This window comes from Hippocampus comes, unplaced genomic scaffold, assembly GCF_001891065.2.
Source record: "Hippocampus comes isolate QL1 unplaced genomic scaffold, H_comes_QL1_v1.1 scaffold47, whole genome shotgun sequence".
Lineage (NCBI taxonomy): Eukaryota > Metazoa > Chordata > Actinopteri > Syngnathiformes > Syngnathidae > Hippocampus > Hippocampus comes.
The window spans coordinates 586,068-600,269 of record NW_017806029.1 but is presented as its reverse complement, the minus strand read 5'-3'; the positions used below and the strand labels follow the sequence as shown (position 1 = coordinate 600,269).

Genomic DNA, 14,202 nt, shown 5'->3' with positions numbered 1-14,202 from the left:
CTTTACACGCTATTTAAACTGCCGATCGCGAACGGAACAAACCGTGATTGAAACTAACTGTGATGCCGCTCTTTATTCGTTGCGCTAACTGTCGCCTGTCAGTGGCAGACCCGCCCCTTTTAAAGTGCCAGCTTAATCCATCAATATGCGTTTCGCTGGATGGAATTTATTTGATTCCCTCGTGGTTATTGCCATCCTCGGTCCCACTTTATACCTGTGGACATCGAGGCTCTAATCCCTCATTGTGTCCGAGGACCGGCAACCCGAGGCCAAGGCCAAGACCAAGGACTTGACTCCCAAGGCCGAGGCCAAGGCCAAGGAATTGACTCTCAAGGCCAAGGCCAAGGACCAAGGACCGACCTTCGATCCTCGAGCCGGTCCTCGAGGCCAAGGACCGGCTCGAGGAACACATCCCTGGTATGCATGCATATGCACAGTAACAACATTGGTTTCAGACTTATTGTGATTTTTGTATGTATTCACAGACTTGAAATGTCATCAAATTCTTGCAGTGATTGAGAGTAGGTGAAGCTGCAGACTTTGGAAGTCGTTTACTCATCACAAGCTGTACACAGTACACAGAAAATAAAAATAATACCCGAAAGTAGCCCTTTAACATTTGTCATAATCAAATGGGCATCAAGCACCGAGTTAAATTATGGATCAAGCGCTTACCTGCAGAAGATTTCCTGATGGTGAGTACTGTTTGATGCAGTGGCCATACGGACCATTTCCCACATCTGTGATCCAGACAGTTGGGTTTGACATGGCATCTGCTAAAAATATACCGTGGGGCATCTCTAAGGTAGTTGTATTCCAGTACATGAGGAAGTCGCCTTCTGTTGTAAACACCAGCACCTTGGGAACATTGTCACCTAAAGCGGGAGCACACAACACCATGTTGACAAAAATTGCAGAATAACGTGATTGCTAATAATCGGGATTTACCTCTCTGGGCCACATACACAACACCAGCATACTGATTGACGGCCACCCCAAACACATTCCCGGAGAACAGTTCGGGGTTTTTAGGCCAGTTCAAGTCCAGTTTGTACAATGGCCTGCCCAGCAGCTGGTAGTCCTGTCGGAGGATGGAGATGCCAGCCTGCTGGGGGCTAAAGACGCCATACAGCACCATCATGAGAAAGAATAAAGAGACCATACTGGTCAAGATCAGACAAGTATAGCTTCTACTTTTCATTGGCAGCTATGTTACGACATAAGCAATATCCCTTTTCCTCTGTTTAAGCCTCCCTGGACAAAAGCAAGGATCGACCGAATCTACCAGTGAACACAGTGTTAATCAGATGGCTAATTAAATAATACTGTAGTCGCGTCAACGTCGTTGACTCTTCACTTCCTGGTCAGTCCAGGACATAAACAAAGCCTCGTCAAGTTCAAACAGACTTCAGACAAAAGCCTGGCTCATTATATTTCCGTTATGACCACTAAAATGCTATTTTATGTTTTTTTTTCCCCGAATACAGTTGTAGGATAACAAAAATTATATCTATGTGGTTAATAATGTGCTCGAGCCCCCTTGTATCTTGAAATACTACCGATCCGTAATATTTCAATACATTTTATTTTTTTGAAGGAGACATTTCTACTTCCGGTATTCTATCGACCCTATGACGTGTAACGTAGTGTCGCTGGTGGAAGCGACTGTGGCTCCGAAAGAAATTTTCGTATACTCTACTTATTTTGGTTCGATTTCTGGCTCAGTTCGAATGACAGTCAATGAGGGACAGACACATCCTTCATGTAGTGAAAACCATCGAAGAATTGGCTGCATGGAGGTCGTTGACAGTCCGCTTAATCTCGTAAGTTTCGGTCGTGATGTTGCAATAACAGGCTAACGTTACTGTAGGTTGCGATGGTAAACTACGTTAGCTTCCCCCAGAGCACACCAGCTGCTAACCGTTCTTTTGTCTTGTTTTTTATTGTGTTAGCGTTGACATGCTACACATCTCATACGTTTTGGAGTAGCTTTCGATTTAGGGTGGGTTTTATAGATTTATGGGCCACTTGTGGTTGCACAAAGGTTTGTTGCTGTCCCTCTCTGCATTTTTTTTTTTGTGGAAATGTGTGCTGCTTATTTGAACGTCTTTAGGTTTGTTAGAAAACGATTCAGGATGGTTACATGCTCAAATAAATTATTTACCTTGAAAAAAAAAACATGAAATAAGATTTCCAGTGATAAGCAAGATCACTTTGACAGATTAAAAAATAGTTAACTCTTATGATTTTTTTTTTTAAGGATCAATTAACGTCGTTTGTTTTTCCATTGAAACGAAATAAAAAGGGTGAGCCAAGATATGGTTTTCATTCCATAACATCATATAAATTGCTTAATTATTCAGCTGTAATCAGGATGTATTGTATTGTATTATGAAATTCTTCATTGCATCCTCGTCTGTCAATCCCTACGGTAATACCCATGATATATCATTCATTTGGCATTAATTAACCCTTAATTAGATAAAGTGATCAAAAGGCAATTCTTGGAAATCAAACCGTAGTACTTGGCCAGAAAGATTAATTAAATCAATACGAACAAAACTTAGTTCTACTCCTGAAAGGGTTTCAATCAACCTCAGGCACTTGCCAAATCTTTTAACAGGATTTACACAATAGGTGGATAAACAAAATGTATCTGTCAGTTGTGGAACAATAAATAGGGTTAAAAAGTTGTGAACTCATCTTCCTGAATTCAAGCACATGGACTAATGTTTACAAAACACAGAGGCCGAACAACACCAATTGGAACATCTATTACATCATCAGGAAAGGCAACAAAAAAAATCACCTGACACCTTGCATGGATGTTGAAGGAAACTATTCATTCTCAGGTCACTCGATCCTTCAGGTTGAAAAATTAGCCCATAATAATTTAAGGGGAAAAAAAAAACACTTAAAATACCTATATGCCTCTTTGAGCGTCAAATAATCCCGTTTGGGGGCGGGGTATAAATCATCAATGATCACAAAATCCATCTCATATTTCAATTTCAGCATTGTCTCCTAGTACGATGCTTTTCACAACCCTTGTTTACAGATATGTTTACAGTCAGTGTTTTGAACTTATTTAACCCTTTCAGGGACAGCGGTCACTACAGTCGACAGCTTGTCATGTGATCAGGTTACAGCGTGCATGAAAGGTTTGGACACATCAAATGGTCTTAACTGAAAAGGGGTTTCCAAAGGTTTGACTTGTGTTGTGCAGTGTAGTGTCATTTTCATTCGCAGGACATCATTCCGAATAGAAAACAAAATAAGCCATAATTGCGTATTTCAATCGTTTAACGACACCTAAATAGAACAAACAAGGATGAACTGTCATCAAATTACAATACCAAACTCCTTTTGGAGCTGTAAGCACCGATAATGGCTCCTCCATTCGTCAGCTTTTCCTTCAAGAAACATCTAATTGAAGGGTTGGTTACTTTTGCAATGTGAAATATTGGCCGCAATACAATTCGGAAATCCATTCTTCGCATAACTCTTGAAAGAAAAAAAAAATTGTGGCTCTACAAAGCTAAGCAATTCCGTTTAAATGCCTGATTGTTGTAAAATCGTACTTTTTCCTCACCATAATTGTAACTTGTGCAACTGTGTGTGTGTGTGTGTGTGTGTGTGTGTGTGTGTGTGTGTGTGTGTGTGTGTGTGTGTGTGTGTGTTCATCTGCGGGTGCTTGCTTAGGCCCATCAGCAATGCAGGAAGGCAGATCGTTTGCTTGCTGCTGGAAAGTATGAAGAGGCGATTTCATGCCACGCCAAAGCAGCAGGTAGGCTGCGTGCACGTCGGGCATGTCCATCAGCAACACTTAAACAACTTTTGAGGGTTTTTTTTTTATTTTTTTTTTTTTATTGTCATTCTGCCAATGTTTTATGCGGTAACCTATTCACGTGACCGAGAAGTGCGCATTCACCTGCGTCAAGAGTGACATACTATAGACTGACATAACAGAGAATCTGGTCATTTTTCAAAATAAAACATCTTTCAGATTCCGAAATGAATAAAACGGAAGGAAGTAAGTTATTTATTCTTTCTGTGTGGCCCGGCAACAAATGAACCGGTCCACAGCCCGGCGGTTGGGGACCCCTGATTTATTGCATCAATGATATATTGTAAAATCATGACCGTCTTAATACACCCATTAATGAATGTATGATCGGAATATGGTCTCTTTTACAGAACTTCTGACAGAAGCAATGAAGACAACAGACTGTATACAGGTGAGCCTTTTCCGGTCTGCGGTTTTTGGTCAATTCCAGTGATTAGTTTGCACAATTTGTCAGGTCAAATAAAAATGACAGTTGCGGTATATTTTGAATTACTCTGAGATCAGCATCATCTGAGTCTTTGTCTTAAAGAGGGTGGTCGGATTTTTCGACCTAATAGAACATGGGTCTCGAACCCTTGAGAGGGGTGTGCGACTTTGTTTTTTTTTAAGGCTTCTTTTCGGACAATTTTTGCATATTGGTGAAACGGTGGGTAGAAAGGAATGTTTAATTTTGAGGAGCCGGGAGGTTTTTCTGCTCTGTCAGTCTTCAGCGAAAATCTGCTATATTAGCGCTATGACACATACACACAACATGTACAGCAAGTGTACATATTTTGTTCTTACTTTAATGCCTTGCTGAATGAAATCAATGAGGGGATGGAATACGGAGGAGCTGCCACCAAAACAAAAGAAAAAAATAAAGAAACTTAGAGTACATGCCAACATGGGAGAACACTAAGGAGGAAGCATGCTTGAAGTTCCATTAGCACAACTGGCAAAATTCTGTGGCTGGACAGAACCAAAATTGAATTATGTGGGAAGAACACACAAAACCATGAGTGGAGGAAAAATGGCACAGCAGCACACCAACATTAAAACTTTTTCCCAGCTCTGCAGGATCGTAGAAGAAGCATCGTGGTATAGGTGAGCTTTGCTAACTCAGGGCCTGGACGGCATAGCCGAGTGTTATCATTTAAAAAAATGAATTCCCAAGTACATCAAAATATTTTGCAGATGAACTTGAGGCCACGTCCAACAGTTGAAGCTCAAGGGAGGATGAGTATTGAAAGAAGAAAATGCGTGTTGTGGCCTCCAAACTCGATTTCAGATGCTGTGGCATGACTTCAAGAGAGCTATGCACACCAGACATCCCAGGAATTTTGCTGAACTGCAACAGTTTTGAAAAGAGAAACGGTCCAAAGTTCATCCTGATTGTCGTGTCACATCTGGTTTGGTTGTGGTTCTTGTTTACAAAAGGAGGCTCGAGCGGTTATTAAATCTCGGGGGTGGCTAACTTTTTTCCTCCATGTCTTGTGAATGTTCTATTCTTATGCAGACATTTCATAAATTCCAAAGGGTTCACCTACTTTTTCCACTGTCGCGACTTGTACCTTTGCAAAAGCTGTTTTTCTTTTTACGTGAACTTTGCATTAACTCATTCACTCCCAAAGACGTTTTGAAACGTCTTTTCAGACTTGGTCCAGAATTGGCTGGTACTGAATGAGTTAAACGTACTTAAATTGTGTCACCTTACGTCAGCTATAATTCAGTGTACCGTTGACCTTGCGTGTTTTCAGGCACGCGTGTCCATGGAGTTGCAGAGGGACAGGCATATTAAACAGCAGCGTCTTATCCAGGAGCGCTGGAAGAAGGAAGCCCGTCGGGAGGCCACAAAAGCCAGATCTGGCTTAGGCTCCGCCCTCGTCACACCATCCCAGTCAGCAGGTCAGACTCAGCCCCCAAACCCCACCACACCCGTAGCTGTAGCATGCGGAGGAGGCGTCGAGAGAGAGTACGACACTCTACTCTACCAGCTTCAAACCCGACAGGTCGGAAACCTCCAAGCTTTGACACCCTGTCCCGGCTCTAAGACCACCAAAGATGATAAAACTCGCCTGGAAGAACAACAGACCACCATCGAAGACTTGAGGCGCCTCGTGAACCATCTGATGGATGAGAACCAGCGGCTCACCACCGAGAATGAGAGGCTCCAATCGGAAAACACCCGACTGCGGGCTGAGGCCGCGGATGTCGTGGAGCGCTCTGAGCTCTGGGTGCTCCCTCAGGCTGGGGGCGTCATGGCGACGGGGGGAAACCAGGAGAGGAAAAGCACAGGGAAAGGGAAGGAGATAGCGATCCCTCAGCTGCCCCCGTTGGAGATGCCTGCTCAGGAAGATTTGTGTTTGGATGACCTGCCTCCTCTGGAGCTGCCAGAGGACATCCAAAATGAACTACAGGAGCTGCTGGACAAAGACAAACTGTGATAAACACTTTTTTTTTTAAAATGACACACACACAGACTTCAGGGTTCAAACCAGTTTCTATCTTTTTGGTTTAGATGCCAAAATGTATGGTTTTGGACACAGAAAAGTATCCGTGATGTTCTCCAGGTCTCGCATACCTTCAACAGGTATCATCGGACAAAAGATGATGAAAAGATTGAAAAATATTCGAGTGGTCACGCACCACTTATAAAAACTCAAGGATTATGTTTATTTTGAAGCTTAATTGGAAAGATTGAGAAAATCCTCTCACGGGACACTAGCGAAGACTAGTATTTCTGTACTTTGTGTGATTACAAGGTGATGAGGTCAAAGGGGCCTTCAAAATCCAAAATTCTTTTTTGAGGGTTATTTCTGTGAGGAGATGATGTGAATTAATGGCATTAAACTTGATCAATTATGCCTTCATCTTGATTTTATTGCTCCGAATCCTGAGGGAAGGACAGTCGGGGGCTATATTCTCCTATCTGCTTGTAAGCCTTTCTTAAACGCACCTGGGCTGGCACACTTATCATTTACCTGCATTTTTCCGTCCAGACCTCTGACACGCCCATGAGCGAATGAATTGAGTGCGCAAACAGCAAAAGAGGCGTGATTCATTCAATTCTGAGACTGACTGTAAACTCATGAAAGCATCGAGGTTTTCCGACTCCTTCCCGAGACTTGTGAACGTCATTGAAATCCATGAAAGAAAATATAGCACATTTTAAATTTGAAAATACCTGACGTGTGTCGTCGGCCAATCAGGACAGTGGTCTGGCTAACACACTAACGAGGGAGAGCATGTGTTTTTTTTTTTTTTTTCCTGTATGAAACAAATTCAAATAAATGTAAATTCATCTGATAACTATGCATTTGATTGAATGCATTTTTGGAGATCCACCAATAGAAAAGGGATCGATCACCGGTGCCCAACTTTGGATGACTTGGTGAGTCATTTTATCACGTCAACATTTTGCTGACTGGTATCGAAGCAAATAAAAACCATGATTAAATATTAAATATCTTTCCATTGTGCCATTTTTATGGTTAAAGTTAACGCGACCCATTGGTAAATTATAAATGGGTCGCGTTTTTCCTTAAAAAAATTTAAATGTGTGTCTTAGTTGTGCTAAAAATGGAAAGTTAACGCGACCCATTGGTAAATTATAAATGGGTCCGTTTTTCCTTAAAAAAAATTAAATGTGTGTGTCTTAGTTGTGCTAAAAATGGAGTGAAAAAATGATGTACGTGAATTTGTTGACCCAGTTTTTGTGTCAGGCACTTTTATTTGCTGAATACATAAATATCCCCTGGATAGTAAAAAATCATCAGTGAGTTGACCTGTCTTATAGCGCCACCATCAGGTCAAACATTTAAATTAGAATGAATGAATCTCAAAAACTTTTCTTGCAAATCTGAACATTTCTGACATTAATAGCCACAAGAGGATGAAAACTATTGGTTTAGGTGATTCAATGGCCTGTAGCACCACCATCAGGTCAGTTTTAGAGTTCGGGTCTTGAAAATCTTTTATCCAAATGGTTTAAATTTGGTGTGTGCATTCATGACTGTGACAGAATGAACCATATTGATTCATGTTGGGAACCTCCTCTCACCACTCCGCCCTCTCCATAAACATGTTTACTTATTTTTATATCTTTAACCCATATTTGTGTCATTCACCTTTCCCAAGTAGTTATGTGAATATTGGGACTGGCAGTGGCAGTTTTTTTTTTTTTTTTTTTTAATAAACATTGAATGGGGTCAAATTGACCCCAAGGTTATGAGGAAGGTTAAGTAGGCTGTCTATTTTTGTGAATTATTAATCAGATCATATTTATTTTCAAAAGGATTTTTTTTTTTTGCTGCAATTTCACATTTGTACTCACCATGCATGCATTAATGACTGTCATCCAATGGCTTCACACAGGTGACGTTTTGGCCCTTCAAGATACACATGGAAAGAAAGTCGCCCCCACCCCCATAATGACACAGTGACACAAATGCCGCCCACAGAAAACTGGCATCATTTTATTACATTACGATCCAGTAATCCATAAAACAGTTCCCCAAAAACCTGAGCCGCGTTACTCTTAAGTACACAAAGCTTTGGTATATAATTAGTCGGTTGTGTGCATTTGCGTGGACACGATGACATGACACGATTTGGCCCGTTTGACAAGCCCATCAAAGGCCAAAAGCTGTAACAGACTATTAGCGTGCTGTAAATCACGGCCGTCCATGCGGGTCAACCAACATCTCTGCATGGGCAGCTTTGCCAAAGTGCTGTCAACAGTCTCCCTAACATGTGTACATCATAGGTAAGCAAGCCTCTTGATGGTCGTTTTTTTTTTTTCGTCTCCAAGCATGTATTCACAAATTTTTGCGAAAGTAGAATTTGTCTGATGATGCTCGAGACCAATTGTATTTCTAAATACACTAAAAAGTCATAATGAACATGTTCTTTGTGCTCGACCGATCAAGAAAATTCAATCTACAGCATTGAGATAATAATCATGATCAATCTTAAGCACTGAGCGCAATAAAAAGAAGCACTGTCATCAACCTTCGACACGCCGCCTCCATTTTGGAAATGAAATGAAATTCTACCAGCTTAGCCATTTCCATTGAGTCAGCACGGAGACGAGCGTGGCTCACTTTCGATGTCACCAGGCTGTTAGTTTAAATAGTGTGTGAATACATTGATGTTATCAAGGCTAAAACATGTTTTTTTTTTTTTTTGTGCTGTGTTGTACTTGCAACTACACTACGTTAAAAATTGAGATGACAAGCAACAAAACAGCAGTTTAAAAAAAAAAAAAAAAAAAGCTTTGGGATGAGCTGCGTATCCAAAAACAACTATGAATAATATAAAAGCCCTTCTAATCCAAATGTTACAAAGACAAATATAAAGGACAAGAACAATTTCATACATACCCCATTAAAAGGTCAATTATTTAAAATATGAATGCAACGCTTTACTTTTTGCTCCCATTTTTTCATGAGCTGTGAAAAGTCGAAGATTATTGCACAGGAGTGCCTCAGTTGGACCACAATAAAAGGCCACTTTAAGTAAAAAAAAATGTGCGGTTAAGTTAGCGTTGGTGTCGTCTGCTGAACAACAAATTATTAAAAAATGTGGACTTGGTCAATTTAAGATGAGGGGGGAAAAGGGGATTTGTGGAACTTTGGCAGGGATAAAATGTTCCTGGTGAGTCTGTAAAGCGATCATTTGTGGAAAAAAAAAACTCCTAATATGAAATAAACTCAAGTCAGACAGATGGAACTAAAATACACACACGTATAGAGAGTGGATGTCAAAAGTCTACGCACGACTGTTCAAATGCCAGGTTTGTGTGATGTCAACAAAAATGACAGGAGATAAATCATATCTCAGTTTTCCCTGTACTACTCAATTGAAGAAAAAAAAACATTTTCCAGAGGGAAAGTAAAAATTAAAGACAATAGTGGCAGGACGCCAATTCAAACCTGAGATACAATGTGATTTGTTTATTCTGTACACAGCCACATCTCCGGTTTGTGCACATTTGGGCTCCCACATTACCTCAGATGTTTCTTTTTACTCCCCCTCGAATTTTTTCTTTTTTCAACAGGCCACGTTTATGATGGAAAAAGTTTATCATGGTCTAATTTTTTTTAACCCTTTCAAGGACAGTCGTCACTTCAGTGGACAGCTGATCATGTTATCAGGTTTCGGGGTGCATGAAAGGGTCAATATCCAAAACCTGCCATTTGAATAAGGTTGTGACAACTTTTCATATCCACAAAAAAAAAAAAAAAATAATATATATATATATATACTGTATAGAAGACTATTCAACAGTCAGATTTCAGACAGACGATCTTAAACTACGCAGCAGTGTATCCGTGTGTGTGTGTGTGTCAGAAGAAGTCTCTTCACACTCCATAATTAATGGAGCTCAGCGTTGGTCTCTTCTTCCCTTTAATTTTCAGCGATCCATATCGAGCCTTGCGAGAAGAGAAGTCAGACAAATAATAGGCATTGTGCGTGTGACACCTATAGAATCTTACGATGGACTTTTTTTTTTCTTTCCTTTCTTTCTGTTGTCCACTTACATCTTTACGTACTCGGGACCGTGTCAGCTTGACGCTCTGCGATCGTCGCAGTCCTTTCTGAGACACGGCCTCGTCTTCGGAGAGAGTTGGCTCGGTCTCGTCATCGCTCCTGTCGTCCTGGTCGTAAAAGTATTCTGAGAACGCACAAGACGTCAATGAATTTGGTCCTAGTTTTCGAAATACGCAAAATGCTCTTCTTGAATGTCACACATTTAACCTCAGTTGTCTAGATGCCTGCCGTCGAGAGTGCTTGGAAAGGAGACTAGCTAAACCACTGGTGTCAAACTCAAGGCCCGGGGGCCAGATCTGGCCCGCCACATCATTTTATGTGGCCCGCCAAAGCAAATGATGTGTATCAAACGTCATGTTTCTTGCTAAATACCAACAATGCAAATGGTTTTCACTTTTAAAAATGTTGAGATATTGCAAGAATTCCTTTGCTTCCAATCACTCATTCAGTACCAGCCAAACGTTTTTGGGAGTGAATGAGTTAAAGCAAAGTTAACATTTTGAAAACATTTTAAAACTAATTTAACATGATTACTGGTACCCCGATTTCTAGCCTTTCATCGATTTGGTGCGTGCGTAATCAGAGACAACCATGCATTTATTTGACTTCACACTGTGAACTACGATGTGGCCCGAAACAAAAATTGAGTTTGACACCCCTGATCTAAACCATCGTCTTATTTGTGTGTGTGTGTGTGTGTGTTGGAGTGAGAGATTTCTAATTGCAAATGTTCAAAAACTATTTCAATTAATTCTCTCCAACACCATTTCTTACCTCCAAAGAGAATGACACAATATAAAACGCGCTTTGTGAAGTTACATCGACAATTCCCGACTATCATTGGATCATTGCTTCATGCACATTCATTCATTCATTCATTTTTCCGATCCGCTTATCCTCACGAGGGGCGCGGGGGATGCTGGAGCCTATCCCAGCCATCTTCGGGCAGTAGGCAGGGGACACCCTGAACCGGTTGCCAGCCAATCGCAGGGCACACAGAGACGAACAACCATCCGCGCTCACACTCACACCTCGGGACAATTTGGAGTGTTCAATCAGCCTGCTATGCATGTTTTTTGGAATGTGGGAGGAAACCGGAATACCCGGAGAAAACCCACGCGGGCCCGGGGAGAACATGCAAACTCCACACAGAGAGTCAAATATCCATGTCACCAAAGTCTTTACAACAAGACGTAATATGACGGACAGACAAGACAAAATGGTGCAGGACATGACAATTTTTGTAGTCAAGTCATGACACACTGTGTGAAACTGAAATAATTGTGTGTGGGCGCTTGTATACCTGCTCCATCAGGTACATCAACACTCTGAGTTCGTCTGACGGACGGATTGGCACCATGGGAGCTGTAGCGATACAGCTGGTTTTCTCCTCGCGCGTCTTGCTGATTGATCTGTGTGAGGTCATGCATGCTCAAGCTTCGCAGCTTTTCTGTGATGGCGCCCTGACCCTGTGACATAAAAAAATTTAAAAAAACACAGGCCGACACCCCTTTATTATTGTGACAGCCTCTCAGGTTTCACAACAACCACAACAAAAATGCTCCAAAATGATAAAGTTAGTGCGTTTCTGTGGCCTTAACGCAACCGACGCTACGGCTGTCGCTCGACGTTTCATAAACGGCATGCATGCAAATTTGATTTGGTTCCGATGTTTTCTGTATCGTCTTTATACATTTTAAAACCAAGCTTTAGCCCGTGTCTTCTTCATGTGATTCCCATGGTGTGAATTTTGACAGTTCCGCTTTCTGGTCATAAATTCCAAATTCACTTGGCATTGGTAAATTCGATTTTGATGATTAATTATTAATTCAATATAATTTTTGGAAAATACAACCGAGGTTGAAAGATTTAAAACAAAAAAGCGGCTCAAACTGTTTGATGGTCGAGTTGTACGCTGAAAAAAAAAGGACTTGATTTTTGGGTGCATGATTAAAATGTGTTCATTATTTCTGAGGAAAACATGGGAAAATTGTATGGAATGACCACATTTTTAATCGTGTGACCGGTATAGGTGTTTGAATTAAGTCAATCCAAAGCATTATTTATTTCAGCGTATCTGAATTATAAACGAAAACAATTCTCAATCGCAACAATGTGGCAAAGTTGAGAGTAAGTCAATTAAAACATGAACCAGAAACTGAGTTGTGTTTTATGCAATGACACCCGCGTTGAGGGCATTCATTCGATCGATGGACTCTGCATACAGATAATTGTGAGCAGTCAATAAGTAATATTGACATAAGGAGATGAAAACAATGCTGGTGTGAAATGGCGGTAAGGTTTGATCCATGCAGCTAGGATTTATTATTATTTTTTTACCTCCCAGAAGAGCCTGGTGAAGCACAAAAGCCCTAAGGAAAGAAGGAGGTCAGTATCGAGAAACGAGAAGAAATCAGTCACCAGCGGGTTAGCTTCAGTCGCTCACCAAAATGAGTACACTGCATATTTTTGTAATTATCTCGGGACAAAACTGTAGAAATCACCTTTTGCAATGAAATAAATGATAAAAACGCCTTGTTTAACTGCCCTCTCAAAATAACTCGGCCATTCACTGACAACAAAAGTGACCATACGCTGAAGTAAAAAAGGTCCGGAAATCAGAGCCGATCACGTGATTTTCAGCTGATGGGATTCGGCCCAAAAATATTGCATTTTTAAATTTTCTAAAGTCAATAAATTCTAAGTCAATTTTAGTTCTGTGCTTGATTTATTCCACTGCTGATTTACAACCAGATTAAAAAAAAAAGAAAAATGATTGGGGCATCGCTAGAAATAATAATAGATTTACAAAAATGTGAGGGGTGTACTCGCTTTCGGGAGATACTGTACACAGCAGATTTGGGCAGACCCATGCAAGAACTTGCCATACTCGAAAAGCAGTTTCCAACGCCATTCAGCAAGCAGAGTAAGCAGAGAGAGTACAGATACAGAAACACGTTGGGAGATCCTGGGCTGCAAAAATGAAATGATACCGTATTCAAATGAAAAGAGAACATTACTTAGGAAAAATAAAGTATTGTGACCACTTGCTTATTGCGGGGAGTTACGTTCCAAAAATAAGCCGCGAGAGGTAGAATCTTTTTTTAAAAAAATCATACTCTGTTTTAACGCTGTCAACCACACCATAAACATTTTCTCACATTTCTCTCATTTAAACTCGCTCAAAGTTCAAACCTTTGCAAGATATATGTATACAGTGTTCTTTTTATCATTACTGTTGTTGTTGCGGGGAGTTACGTTCCAAAAATAAGCCGCGAGAGGTCGAATCTTTTTTTTTTTAAAATCATACTCTGTTTTAACGCTGTCAACCACACCATAAACATTTTCTCACATTTCTCTCATTTAAACTCGCTCAAAGTTCAAACTTTTGCAAGATATATGTATATACAGTGTTCTTTTTATCATTACTGTCGTTGTTATTTTAATATTGTTTTATAGGGGAACAAGAGGTCAAGAGGTCAAAGTTGTTATGTCGTGGGTCAAATTGGCCCAATTAGAAAATCGAGGAAAGAAACAAAAAAAAAAAAAAAGATTAAATTTAGTCCACTGGCCGGTACCTGAGCCGGGGCAGAGGTGTGTGTGTGTGTGAGAGAGTGTGTGTGTGTGTGTGTGTGTGTGTGTGTGTGTGTGTGTGTGTGTGTGTGTGTGTGTGTGTGTGCTGTTACAATAAAAACAAAAAACAAAAACAAACAGCATGCAGAATTACACAGTAAAAAAATAAATAAAAATACAGGAAGCCAATTCTGATATTGCAGGTTGTAAGCAGTGAAGGAAAAAAAAAAAAAAAAAAACAAAAAAACAAC

The 14,202-nt window shown here is 40.6% G+C and overlaps 3 protein-coding genes and 1 long non-coding RNA gene across 6 annotated transcripts in view; 2 read left to right on the top strand and 2 right to left on the bottom strand.

Moving 5' to 3' along the window:
• LOC109529308 (NHL repeat-containing protein 3) overlaps nt 1-1,395 on the bottom strand; it is a 5,543-nt gene extending 4,148 nt beyond the window's left edge. For both annotated transcript variants that reach the window (XR_002170816.1, XM_019892633.1), the window contains exons 1-2: nt 949-1,395; nt 676-875 (exon numbers count right to left, since the gene is read on the bottom strand). Coding sequence is in view for 1 of the 2 variants with exons in the window: in XM_019892633.1 (XP_019748192.1) it covers nt 676-875; nt 949-1,201 (453 nt within the window). In the remaining variant the exon portion in view is untranslated. The remainder of the gene's footprint in view (nt 1-675; nt 876-948) is intronic.
• Nucleotides 1,396-1,612: 217 nt separating this feature from the next.
• On the top strand, nt 1,613-6,691 carry nrbf2b (nuclear receptor binding factor 2b). The gene is made up of 4 exons (XM_019892634.1): nt 1,613-1,823; nt 3,703-3,787; nt 4,198-4,238; nt 5,584-6,691. Exons 1-4 carry the CDS (start codon nt 1,632-1,634, stop codon nt 6,268-6,270), a joined length of 1,005 nt encoding a protein of 334 aa, XP_019748193.1. The 5' UTR covers nt 1,613-1,631; the 3' UTR covers nt 6,271-6,691.
• LOC109529310 (uncharacterized) lies at nt 4,245-4,980 on the top strand. The gene is made up of 2 exons (XR_002170817.1): nt 4,245-4,549; nt 4,750-4,980. It is a non-coding gene; the product is annotated as an uncharacterized LOC109529310 (long non-coding RNA).
• Nucleotides 6,692-8,274: 1,583 nt separating the features above from the next.
• The window catches only part of reep3b (receptor accessory protein 3b), a 20,870-nt gene continuing 14,942 nt past the window's right edge, over nt 8,275-14,202 (bottom strand). For both annotated transcript variants that reach the window (XM_019892628.1, XM_019892629.1), the window contains 3 exons: nt 11,682-11,847; nt 10,369-10,502; nt 8,275-10,260 (listed from right to left, as the gene is read on the bottom strand). In XM_019892628.1, the coding sequence (XP_019748187.1) occupies nt 10,189-10,260; nt 10,369-10,502; nt 11,682-11,847 (372 nt within the window). In that variant the 3' untranslated portion in view covers nt 8,275-10,188. The remainder of the gene's footprint in view (nt 10,261-10,368; nt 10,503-11,681; nt 11,848-14,202) is intronic.

Excerpts from the sequence above, each read along its gene's own strand:
- nrbf2b (XM_019892634.1), top strand. The coding sequence starts at position 1,632 with ATGACGTGTAACGTAGTGTCGCTGGTGGAAGCGACTGTGGCTCCGAAA. Across the intron at positions 1,824-3,702 it reads TTGACAGTCCGCTTAATCTC|GCCCATCAGCAATGCAGGAA; the intron begins GTAAGTTTCGGT and ends GTGCTTGCTTAG. Across the intron at positions 3,788-4,197 it reads ATGCCACGCCAAAGCAGCAG|AACTTCTGACAGAAGCAATG; the intron begins GTAGGCTGCGTG and ends TCTCTTTTACAG.